The following is a 12299-nucleotide window of genomic DNA, read 5'->3' on the forward strand; positions in this document are numbered from 1 at the left end:
TTTGTCTTTAACATGTCTCACCCTTATTTTTTTCTGAGAGTTGGGCTGGTGCTGCCAGTTTGTGAATTCTTTAGAAAGAACACAATGTGTTTTTATGGTTTTATTTTTTCAGAAAATAAAACACATACTGTTAAATTTCTGAAGCTAAACCAGAAAATTTTGAAGCCAAAGCCAAAGCCAGTCGTCGTTAAAACAGAAGACGAGTGAGCCTCAAATAGCGTGGTCTTCCCTGTGGAAAACTGAAAAAGAGCAAAAGCGGGAGGTCGTCATGTTCTGATAGTCACTGTCAGGTGACTAAAAGCGATGGTGAAATCCAGGGAAGGGTTTTAATTAAGATGATAAAGGATGTTAAGGTTGAAGGAATGAGAATTCTAAAAGAAAATCAATTTGCAGTGTGTCCTGTGCCCCGGCAGAAGTCCAGCGGCAGTGCCTGTAGATGGGCCGTTTGATATGTGCCATCGGAACTCCGTCCTCCTTGTCCTCACTCCACCTTCCGCTGGTTTAGCAGGTTGGCTTTAACCCTTTTCTTCTTTTCCTCATCCTCTCCCAGGAACCTTCAGAGGTCTCGCCCAGAACTTTAGAAATTAAACCATTGAGGTGACAACTTTCTGCAATCAAATGTAGAGATAAATTTAAAGAAGAATGAGCAATTCTAGAACAGGTACCAGAGAAAAGGAGAAAAATCTCTGCATTAAATCAAAGAGGAGAATGTGAGCAGTAGGACAGGAAGATGAGAGGTGCATTTGAGAGGAAAGGGCTCCTCCACTTCAAGGGGACGTTTTGTTTAGGGGCCCGGACATCAAATTGCCCTGACGATTTCCGAGAAGTGTCTTCATGTCTATTTCTCAAATACCCTTTCTGCCCTACCAGAAAGTAGCCAAATACAGTCGTGCGTCACTAACAACAGGGATGTATTCTGAGAAACATGTTGTTAGGCAGTTTCATCACTGTGTGAACATCGTAGAGTGTACTTATGCAAACCTAGATGGTACAGCCTACTGCACACCTGGGCCACATGGTACTAACCTTATGAGTCCTCTGTTGGATATGTGGTCCATCATGGACTGAAACGTTATATGGTGCGTGACTATAATGAAATCATAACACGCGGTATATGTAACAGCACCCATTCTGTCGTTTAGCCATAAACCAGCAGGTATTGCCATTCCCATTTACAGGAGTGGAAACTGAGTGCCGGAGTGTTTGTCTTGCCCAGGATGACACAGCTCATTAGTGCTGAGTGTAGCTGGTCAGGAACGTTGTTTCTTCACTCACAACCCTGTGCGTCCTAAGAGATGCCACTGGCTTCCTAGAATCCCTCTTGAGCTAGAACCTACTCATTCTGTTCATTTTTCAGCTCTAAGTCCCAGAAACCTCTTGAGTGACTCACTAGTTTCTATCAGCAAATAAATTACTTTTTTGGCGAACTTGCCAAATGATTGAATTAGGGCTTCCTTTGTGGAAACTTGGGATATGTCACAACTGAGAGGTGGTCAGAGCCATACAGGACATGTGCCAACATATTGAAAGTGTTTGGTGAAGTCAAGGTCCAGCGTGGATCTGGGTTCATCATTCTAAATAAGCTAAGTGAGGGCCTTGCTCTTCAGGGATGACGGCCGTGTAATAACAGCTCTTACTTAGGTTAACTCGGAGATGTCAAAACTCTCTTTCGAACATCATAGACTCACCTCTCAATGTGCAATCAACTTTTGATGTGGAAAAAAAAAAAAAAAACTTTACGCTGATGATAGTAAACAGCAGCTAATCCACTATAATGGACATTTGACTTTAGAATTCAGAGAGGGACTCTCTGTTATATTACTCATTTATTTGCATATATCTCCCACTCCCTCTGGTTTCCTCCAGGTATAACCATACCCATTCCCAAGTGGATGTTATCTGTGGCCTAGGACCCACCAGGTGGGCAGAAGCCTCTCCCCATACAGGTCATTTACCAACAGTTGAGAATTGCCTATATTGATCTGGATCAATACAAAGTACTTACTGGGATCCACTCACAGCCACGTGTCTTAGTTTTGCTGCTGTAACAGAATAGCATAGACTGAGAGGCTTAAACAATAGAGACTCGTTTCTCACAGTTCTGGAGGCTGGGAAGTCCAAGCTCAGGATGCCAGTATGGTCAGGTGCTGCCGAGGCTCTCTTCCTGGTTTACAGATGGCCGCTTTCTTGCTGTGACCTCACGTGGAGAGAGGAAAGATCATGTCTCTCGTGTCTCTTCTTATAAATGCACTAATCCCATTCATGAGGGTTCCACCCTCATGACCTAATTACTTCCCAAAGTCCCTACCTCCAAACATCGTTACACTGGAGATTTAGGCTTCAACATAGGAATTTGAGGGGCACACAAACATTCAGTTCATAGTATCATAATATGGAATTATCTAGAGATTCTTCTTAGGAACTGGTGTGTTGATCTCAAATACTTCCCAATGTTAGAAGAAAGAAAAGCAAATTCACAAGGATGTGCCCTGCAGTGTTTGCTTAGAATTTAGAGATGAGACATAGACTGTACTGTCCTGAGGGTTCCTCTAGCAATAACTGGCATAGAATTTCTTCTATTGGAGTGTGCACAAAGTTTGACCTTGTGAAGATACCCTTGCACCACGTGGGCTGCAACCTGGCTGTGCTCTCGACAATAATCCTGCTTTGTTTTCTTGGGGTGGAGGGAGGAGTATGCAGAGCCATCAAAGATGCTTGTAATTGATTCCAAGTAGTATTGTTAAGTAGACCAGGATTGCTGAGAAATAGATGTGAGTCGCTTTACTTTAGATGGAAAGGATAAATGCAGTGGGTGTCACAGCCAGAATAGTAATTATGTCATCTATCTTGTCGTGGAATGTGACTATAGTAATTGCAACATTTTCTCCCATCATTGAAGCTTGTAATTATAGTGCAACTAACGGGATTATGTGCTAACTTGGGCTGTTGTAATCACCTCTTTTACTCTGAAATGTAATGGTAAAATTCCACACTTGTTCCCAGACTGCCGATTCTTTTTAACATCTGTTGTCTTGTAACTCTTAACAGTTCAATACTAAAGAGAGGAGGCAGAGACGCTGTGGGCATTTCATAACACAGGACTCAAGATAAAGCAGACTTTAGGCTTGACGAGAAAGCTTAAACAGTAAGGGAGTTTTACATTTCCAACCAGAATAAAAATTTCTCTTTGAAAGCAAATAGTCTATTTTATGTTTCAAAGATGGCAGATGTTTTATGAGATTTGGCAATGTCTGCAACCCATAATATATGCATTGAAGGAAACTTTCAACCATAAAAATCAATCTAGGGCTAATTAAGAAAACCCTCCCACTTAATCTAAGGAGCCGGTTTAGGTTAATCAGCGCCTGGATACTAAGCTGTGTGTCAGGTTGTCACGTGTCATGTGTAAGGCACATTAAGATGTTCATTTATTTACATATTTATCTTTTCAGATCCTATTACAACAAACTTCAAGGGTTATCCAAGAGACTTTGGTTACAGACGAGTAAGGGGACATTGGACACCACGTGAAATAAGGGGGCTGACGGCTAAGGTGGAAAAGCCCCCTGATTCCTTTGTTGTCAGCTGATCTGCACTCTCTGAGACCATCCTTTACAGTATTGGTTCAGTAATCTGAGTGCATCTAGGAAATTAACATTGCATGGAACCATCCCAGATCCACACATTTGGTCTTAAACTGGGCACTTATTTCTTGGCGCTAACACCAGCTTCCTTATGATTTCATTCCCGTTGTACAGGTGCACGGACAGGACTCCGCAATCCAGGAGCGTAGTTGTAACTAAGCAAATGCATCTGTGATCTTAAAGCAACAACAAAAGGAGGCAATCTAAGAATAGAGCTTGTTTTCTTGAAAGAAAAGTTGTGGCATCAAGTGAAGTATCACCTCTGGAGGTGATAGAAAAATCCCTAGATTAGACCTGCATAGAACCATCAAGACCAGACATTAACAGCATAGTTGTTAGAACGTCGTAGACGCAGGGCTGCGAGGGGGCAGATACACTGATGTGAGACGGGGATGTGGCCCGGCCCCATCATTCCTTCACTGGGCCGCCCCCGAAAGCGACATTGTTTGAGTCCCCTCCTCCAGTACCTTGGCCTGATGAACTGGTTGACGATGCAGCAGCCCCCAGTGAAGCGCCCTCTTGCGGTTGCCCTCAGGAAATGAAACTAATCGAATATGCTTGCCATGGACGTGGACAAGCATGTGAACAAGCAAACTGATCAAGGGGAATGAAGCTGTAATTATAATTTAGCAAGCCAACTTCAGACCAGCTGAGACATGTTAAAATTTTTCAAGAGTTCATTTGAGCATACATCGATTCAAATCGGGCAGTGCCAAACCAAAAGTGGTTAGGAGTACTCCACTGATGGGTGCAAGGGCAGGATTTTATAGAGAAGATGCTGAAGCATAGCAAAGAAATTATTTGATTGGTTATGGCTTAAGCGTTGCCTTGTTTGGGAAAGCCTAGCTGGCTGTCGGCGATCGGTTGTGCTTCAGTTTCTCTTTCTCCAGTTCCAGTGCATTGACTCTGGCTTAGGTTTAGGTTAGTTTACTGAGTCTACCAAGACTTAGAGCCACCTCAGCCTAATGGCCTCCTGGTTTAATTACTTTTAACAGTGTGTAGGTCCCAGCCTAGAGGGAAGAGAGTCTTGGAGGTGACACTAGTAGAGTCTGTCCAAGCACTTCCCAGCATTGGGGGAGAGGAAGCAAGTCCCAGATGAGGAGACTTAGCTGTAAGGGTTTTCTTGCCCGCAAGGCTGTCCCTAGATTAAATTAAATAACCTAAGAGACTTTAGGGGCCAGACCCTTCTCCTTCTGGCCATGTGAGCTCCCAAGTAGCTGGTCTACAAGAAGAGAGAGTGCTGGCCTGGCAGATGAGAACATTCCAGTCCACTTGACAATTACAGTTTTCATTATCAATTAATCAGGAGCCTGTTGTAGCATATAGATTCTGTGACCAGACTGCTTACCTTCAAATTCTGGTCTTCTCTCTTACTAGCATGTGACCTTGAGCAATTTTCTTAACTTTTGTGCCTCAGTTTCCTCATCTGTAAAGTGGCTTTAAGTCTAGTACTCAGAAGACTTAAATGTGGTAATACACGTGACGATCCATTTGGCACAGTGCCTGGCACATACTAAGCACTCAGTAAATGTTAGCTATTATCTTTATTGTGGTTTTATATAGCCGTCTCTTGAACTTGTTTAATTTAGATCTGCCACAAGAGATGTCCATTCTTAGCATGCCAGAAAATTGTGCTTCTGGGCTCAGAAGGCTGGGGACCACCTCTGGATAAAGGCTGTTACCAAGGTAACTGCCATCGTGTGGAACTGGATGGGGCTGTCAGACTCCCCCGTCTCCTTGCCCTTCTCCATGCTCCCGCCGTGGTGTGCAACTATTTTGTGGTGTTTTAGCACGTACTGATTATCCTAGTAACTTTATAATTTCTGAGTCATCTCAATTCGATCTTCTAGAGGGCAAAAATCTTGCCTTATTCTTTCCCCTATATCCTCTCAATTAGCTGAAAGAGAGAGATTCAGTAAATACTTCTGATGTGAGATAACGAGGTTTATAGAGAATTCAGACCAAACGAAAGTATGTCCAAAAATAGAAATAGATGGGGAAAATGAAAACTAGAGCGAGATGATGGTCAGACAAGACCTTTTTAAGGGAACCATCTGGAAGAGCTCACTGGAGCCAGGGACTGAGACCCAGCGGAGCTGGGAGGACAGGTGGCTCTTAGAGGAGGAAGGGGGTTGTTCCAGCACGGCCACCTTTTTGTGTGCTGGCCGGGGCAGCAAACACCAGTTCGCAGTGGTTGGCAGAGGGGCCGCTAGACAAGTTCAACAGTCACGCTAACATGGTGGCCTTGGAGGAGACCGCGTGCCTCTCTGGAGTGGCGAGGACGGAGGTCATGACCAGGGCAGTCGGGGAGAGCGCTGGGCTTTGCTTCGGAAGGTGCAGCAAGCCTGCTGCGGGCAGGGCTCCACACCCAGGTGCTGCTGCCTCACAGTGTGATTCCGCCTCGCTTGTGTCTCCATCGCAGCTTTGTTGGCCTCAGAGTAGCTTCCTGATCCTGCGCTACAGTCCCTTGTGATGGCTTCCCAGGGTCCCTGCAGGACTGCCACTCCCCGGGGCCTGTATGTGCAGCCTCCGCCTAACCTGAGCAATTCCTGTATCGCTGGCCTGTACACCCCTGCAAACTTCAAACGCTCCCAAGCCAACAGACACTTCTTCAGGGTCTAAAATACTGGCCACGGTGCTGTCGGAGGCGGAATTATAGACCATTTAGAGTAAAAGGAACTTAAGAGATATCTAACTCCTGAACTTTACAATGAGGGAACTGAAGCCCAAGAGGTTGACGCGCTTGCTGAAGGTCGCACAGCCACCTTAGGGGTGGAATGGAACCGAAGCCTGCTGCTCGTTGATACCCCGTTCTCCACTCCACACTGCCAAAAATGTGGACTTTCTTAGAGTTTAGGTTGACTCATCTGCTCAACTCCTAGTTGTTTTGTTTGAGGGAAAAATGCATTATATATCTCAACTGGAATTATTTGTAGAATTCCATCCGCCTGCTAAATTGGGGTGAGTCTGGTCTGGAAATCAGAAGAATTTCTGGAAAATGGGCTGATTTTAAAAACCTAGAGGGAACGTGTGTGGCTTGTACGCACTGGAGGCCTTAAAACATTTTTTGTTCATTTGTGGAGTGTCTTTGTCATTCTAGAGAAAATTTAGACATTGAAGGTACTAAAAGGATATACTTATGCCTTCCTGTGGCCTCTAATAAGCTCTTGCAGGCAGAACAGCCTAATTGGCAGGATGAGGTAACTGCTCAGGCCATTCCTCTGCTGAGCACGTGACACAGACCACAAGTGAAATGAGCTAACTTCATCTTCCTCTTAGCAAAAGCTTCTCGGCCCTCCGCCTCTCCCACCAGCTCCTCCTCTGGAATTCCTGCTCCTGAGCTAGGGGGAGCGTTGGATGCACAACTGCCATGTGTTAGCAGGCTTCAGAGAAGCCTGGAAGGAAAATGGTGGAGAAAGTGCTTTCTGGTCAGGAGCAACACTCTCTACAGGGGATTGGCCATTCTGAGTTAAAACATATGTGTTTATAATATGTAACCTAAAATATGATATACTTATAATATGTGTTCTCTCTCTCTCTTTTTTTTTTTTTTTTTTTTGGTGAGGAGGAGTGGCCCTGAGCTTACAACTGTTGCCGATCTTCCTCTTTTTCCTTAAGGAAGATTGTCCCTGAGCTAACATCTATGCCAATCTCCCTCTATGTTGTATGTGGGATGCCGTCACAGCGTAATTTAATGAGCAGTGTGTAGGTCCATGCCCGGGATCCAAACCCATGAACCCCAGGCCGCCAAAGCAGAGGGCACAAACTTAACCACTACATCACCAGGCCAGCCCCATAATATGTGTTCTTTTGAGGAGGATAAAGTGTGTCTCTATGTTGTTCATGAGACTGTATTGCAATAAAACAAGCAATAATAATAAGTACAATCACACTGGCTTGGTCAGGGCCAGCATTCTGCTTTATTCATCTAGAAATGATTTAGCAGAGTAATTGTGAGGCGACTGGCCTGGATCATCCACTCATCACTCAACTGAGAGTAAAGCAAGGATGTCTGGACCTTACGCTGCTTCTCATTCCTCTCTAGATGGTGGTCTGCCATACTGGGGCAACATGTCTTTCCTCAGAGACGTATTTCCAAACCCGTCTCCTCGGGGTTTGCACACACTCTCTCTCCAGGCTGGGAATGGCCTTGTCGTTGGCCTTGAACACAACACAGCCTATCCTTGGACTTGTCCACTCTCCACATGGACACCTGTGCACCGGACCTGCTCTGAACTGACCTTTAACCCAGCGCCTGTGCTGTGTCTCCCACAGGTCTCCCAGGCCGCTGCCGACCTCCTGGCGTACTGTGAAGCCCACGTGCGGGAAGACCCCCTCGTCACCCCAGTGCCTGCGTCAGAAAACCCCTTCCGAGAGAAGAAGTTCTTCTGCACCATTCTCTGACTGTCGGTTATGAAAATATCTCCTTCTCTGTCAGTAAAACCCCTGGTGGAGACCGTGCATGCTCTTAGCTTTAGGGAGCTCCACCCACACCCATCCCTGCCCAACCAGGATCGCTGGGGCCTGTCTCGTCTTCTCATTGGTTTTCTTCATTGCATTCAATTTCACTTTTCTTTTTGTTTTCATAGTATTTTCTTTATTGGCAAAGCAAATAGACATTTTTGTAGCCAAATAACAAATGTGCCAAGGAAAGATAAATATGGATTTAAGCGTTTAAATTTTTTAAACATCAATTCCCAAGTTTAAATATATCAACTTAATATATGTCAGTGGATATTTGTTGAAAAGAAAAACTGTACTCAACAACCCCCATTCACAGTAATTCAGTACCAAATTAGAGCATTTTGACCAACTGAAATATATGGGTAAATTTCCACCTCCATGCCTAGATAAGCAGTTCTGAAAGTTCATATTTCCTGCTTTTCCATCTTCCTACTAGAAAGAAAAGAAACCACAGCATTGATGGTTTTCTTAGTGTGTATCTTCCTGCGGCCATGTGGCCCAGACCCCACCAAGGGCCCCGGCCTCTGTTTCCCACTGATTGTCGCTGACCACCTTGGAGGTGGTCCTCCTACAAGTGTAGATGCTGGGCGGATACTGAAGCAGGCTTAACTGTAAATGTACACCGTGACAGCCATCTGTTTACGTGCTCCAGCTGGCCCGGCCAAGGGTGCCATCGTCCCTCTCCATACGCCACCTCTTCCTGCTCCCTCCTATTCTGGCTCCTCCTCAGTAGTTCTAACATGGGTTGTGTCAATAAGGACCCATTCTGGGCAAAGCACTAGGCCCCGTGGGCTTTCACAGGGTGGCCCCTGTCCCAGAGGAGTGAGGCATTGGGGCAGCAGCCCACTAGGTGCCATCTACTGATCTGAGCATTGCCACGTATTCACTTATTTAATCCTCCAACAATAAATAAATGCCACGAGAGTACATCTGTTTTAAAGAGAGGGAAACTGAGGCACAGAAAGGTCCTGTCGTTTCCCCAAAGTTATAGATGGTAAGCGGGAAAACGGGGGCTCAGTAGAGGTGGTCTGGCCCAGAGCCCTCCCTGAACCTGTGAGCTACGCTGCCTTCCAGGTCTCCCTGGGTGCAGGTGGGTAGACCCCCAAACGACCTGAACCTCCTGCTGCAAAGCACTGGCCCTGTGGTCCACTGGGCAGCTCGTGTCCCATCTTCTCCGGGAGGAGGCCTGTTGGTCCGTATTCTGGCAGCTTATGGAAGATGATCCGTGGATGCCCCAGTGGAAGGTTAGACAGCTCTTGGTTTTTCTGAGAGAAACTCGCAGGCGCCACCTTAAACAAACTCAGACCACCCCCGATGAAAGAACAGAATAAACCATGGGGGCAGAGAGCTCTTTGTCTAAGTTTGTTCTGCTCCATTTGTTTGGAAACCCTGTCTCTGGCTCTGACAGCGGCTTGCTGTGTGATAGAGGGCAAGCCATTGTGAGCCTGAGATGCTCTAACCTGCACATCGGGGATAATGGTAATTCCTCCTCCCGCCTTTCTGTCTAGAGGATATCGAGAGGTGCTGCACAGATGAAAGCTCTGATTATCATTTAAAACAAATAAAATGTACTAAATGCCAAGATATAACATAGGGAAGAAGGCATGACTTCAAAGTTACCACTGTTCAGTTGGAGGAATAATCTGCAAAGAGCCAAATATAATTTCAGATCAGTTAATGACTTGCTACCCTTGTAAATGGTTTTAGTACATTCTTATTCTTTGTTTCTTTTGTTGAAACCCATTTTTAGTTGCATTAAAGCTCACTGATAATATCAGTGTTGTTAGGAAGCTGTGTGCTCAAACTATAGGAGAACTGTATGCTGTACGTGATAATACGATTTCAAATCCTTCTCTATTTTGGTTTATGACCAGCGTCTCTTTATTCTGTGGTCCATGTCAACATCATTAACCTGATAAAGCAAAGCACAATTCATAAAAGCACATCAGAGACGCGGAGAAAGTGGGACAGCATGGAAACGGGCTATAAATCAGGTCAAGAAAAAAATGTTCTTCTAGTCTTCCGCCAGACTTTCTCCCCTGTGTTTTTACTTCTACTGTCCCTCCATATTCTGCCTCCCCTTTTTTTCCTCTTTTTCTTTTTCTTCCTCTCTTCCTTACTTTGCTCTGTGAGATGCTTGTCTTTTACTGTACCTTTTCCTTCCAAACCTATGGCATTTCTTATGGCTTGCCTCTTCTGAAGTGTCCCTGAGCTCAGAGCAGTCTTCTTAAAGACCAGTTTGAGTACATGGGCTATGAGATGCGCCAACGTGTGAATGAGCCCCGTCCCCCTTCTAGCAATCATTGGGAGGTGAATGAAATGGAGTGATCTTGTAGTGGACACTTGTCATTTTGTGTCTCCAGTTTGGCTATCCAGCATCTGACCCCTCTTCCTCTAGGGGGAAATCACCCCTTACATATAAATTCAGTGGGATGCAGTAACCCCTTCCACTGTGGATGCTGAAGTGGGGAGGTCTTCCCTGTCTCTCAGGTGCACCCCCCCTTTCCAGCACCAACCAGCCAGGGAGTGGCCAGTGACCCTGGGTGAACTACTTGGACTCCCCTGCTTGGGAGTGTGAGCTTGGAGCAAGTGACGCAGAAATGAAGGGATGCTGAGGTTCATTTCATGGGAGCTGCAGTGGTCCAGGGATGGCAGCGGCCCAGCGGGGGGGGTGGGGGGGGGGTGTCTAGGACTGGTAGGCTGCAGGGATGGCATGTCCACTGGTAACAATGTCCAGGGATGGCAGTGTCCTGAGAAGACCATTCCTTGGCCCTACTGAGCTGTCTCATCCCCGCCCATCTTTTTAGGTCTTCTTTCTAGCTTTTTCTCAACTCTTTGAGCCTCCAAGCTCCATCCAATGAACTCCTTATTCTTCAATGAAATAGCCTGGGTTGAATGTACTCCATTCCTAGATGTATACCCAACAGAAATGTGTACATATATTCACCAAAAGAAATGTGCTAGAATGTTCATAGAAGCATTAATCATAATAACCCAAAACTGGAAACCACCCAAATGCCCAAAATGAATGGATAATCAAATTGTGGTATAGTCACACTGTGAAATCCTATACAGCAATGAGCACGAATGATCCACAGCATGGGGTGAGACCCGCGAGATGGGCAAGTACATACTATATGATTCTGTTTCTATCAAGTTCGAAACCTGGCTAAGCTAACCTCTGCTGTTGCAAGTAAGATATCAGTTACTCTTGAGGGGATGGTAAGCAGAAGGGGCACAAAGGGAGTTTCTAGGATGTTCTGTTTCTTGACCTGGTTGCTGGTTATCTGCGTGTATTCAGTTTGTGAAAATTCTTCGAGCTGTTAACTTTCGATTTGTGCACTTTTCTGTATGTACGTTGTACTTCAATAAAGTTGGGTTTTGTGGCTAGCAATCAAGAATCCTACTGCTATTTTTTTTCTTTTTCTGCACTTTGCTCAACTTTTCACTCCTCCTTAGGTATAACATCATAAGTGGGGCAGTGAAGAGTGTATTTGACAACATTTTGAAACATGGAGTACGTATAATCCACAGCTTTCTGGACAGAATAGACTGTCAGCACCATGCAGATGGTTCCCCGTGAATAGGATATGCTAGTGCCATATTGTAGAATTTGTGTCTTTTGGGAAAACAATGTGGAATCCTACTGGGATTTCCCACATGGATCAGCCTCTCTGTAAATGAGGCAGGTGACAACCTCTCAGCCTCTCCTGCCTTCTGACCATCAGGAACGGATGGAGGGGATGGCCTGCCACAAAACCCTATTATCAAACACCACCTCTGGGGGAAGGAGCCACAGCAAAGGCATCAGCTGGCACTGTGATGATGCATCTTCTGAATCCAGCCCCAGACTCCCAGGCAAACGGACTTCAACGCTGCTCCCACCCGTAGGGGCTCGAGGCCCCCTTCCAAACCTCTCACTGTCTCTGAGGGTCCCCCGGTGCTGTCTCTGTTGCTCTCGGCTACCATGTGGCCTCTGCCATTCTTCTTGCAGCTCTGACATGTTGAATCCTAGGGTGATCACAGAGTAGCTTCACTCTGGGACTCCTGCTACATGAGTCAAAAGGTCTTCCCTTTGATTCTGAGCTCCAGCCCCCGCAGAACTCAACAATGAGCCTATGTCAGCAGCCTCCTCCGTCCGAGGCAGCCATGGGAGGGGAGAAAACCAGAAGTCAGAAGGAATTTTGTTCT

At 45.7% G+C, this 12299-nt stretch overlaps 1 protein-coding gene across 8 annotated transcripts in view; it reads left to right on the forward strand.

The window, feature by feature from the left end:
• Nucleotides 1-11502, forward strand: part of GNG4 (G protein subunit gamma 4) — a 70570-nt gene extending 59068 nt beyond the window's left edge. For all 8 annotated transcript variants that reach the window (XR_011524900.1, XM_070568504.1, XM_070568514.1 and 5 more), the window contains one exon: nucleotides 7920-11502. Coding sequence is in view for 7 of the 8 variants with exons in the window: in XM_070568504.1 (XP_070424605.1) it covers nucleotides 7920-8048 (129 nt within the window). In the remaining variant the exon portion in view is untranslated. The remainder of the gene's footprint in view (nucleotides 1-7919) is intronic.
• The last annotated feature ends 797 nt before the right edge of the window (nucleotides 11503-12299 follow it).

The sequence above is a fragment of the Equus przewalskii genome, chromosome 1, assembly GCF_037783145.1.
Source record: "Equus przewalskii isolate Varuska chromosome 1, EquPr2, whole genome shotgun sequence".
Classification (NCBI taxonomy): domain Eukaryota; kingdom Metazoa; phylum Chordata; class Mammalia; order Perissodactyla; family Equidae; genus Equus; species Equus przewalskii.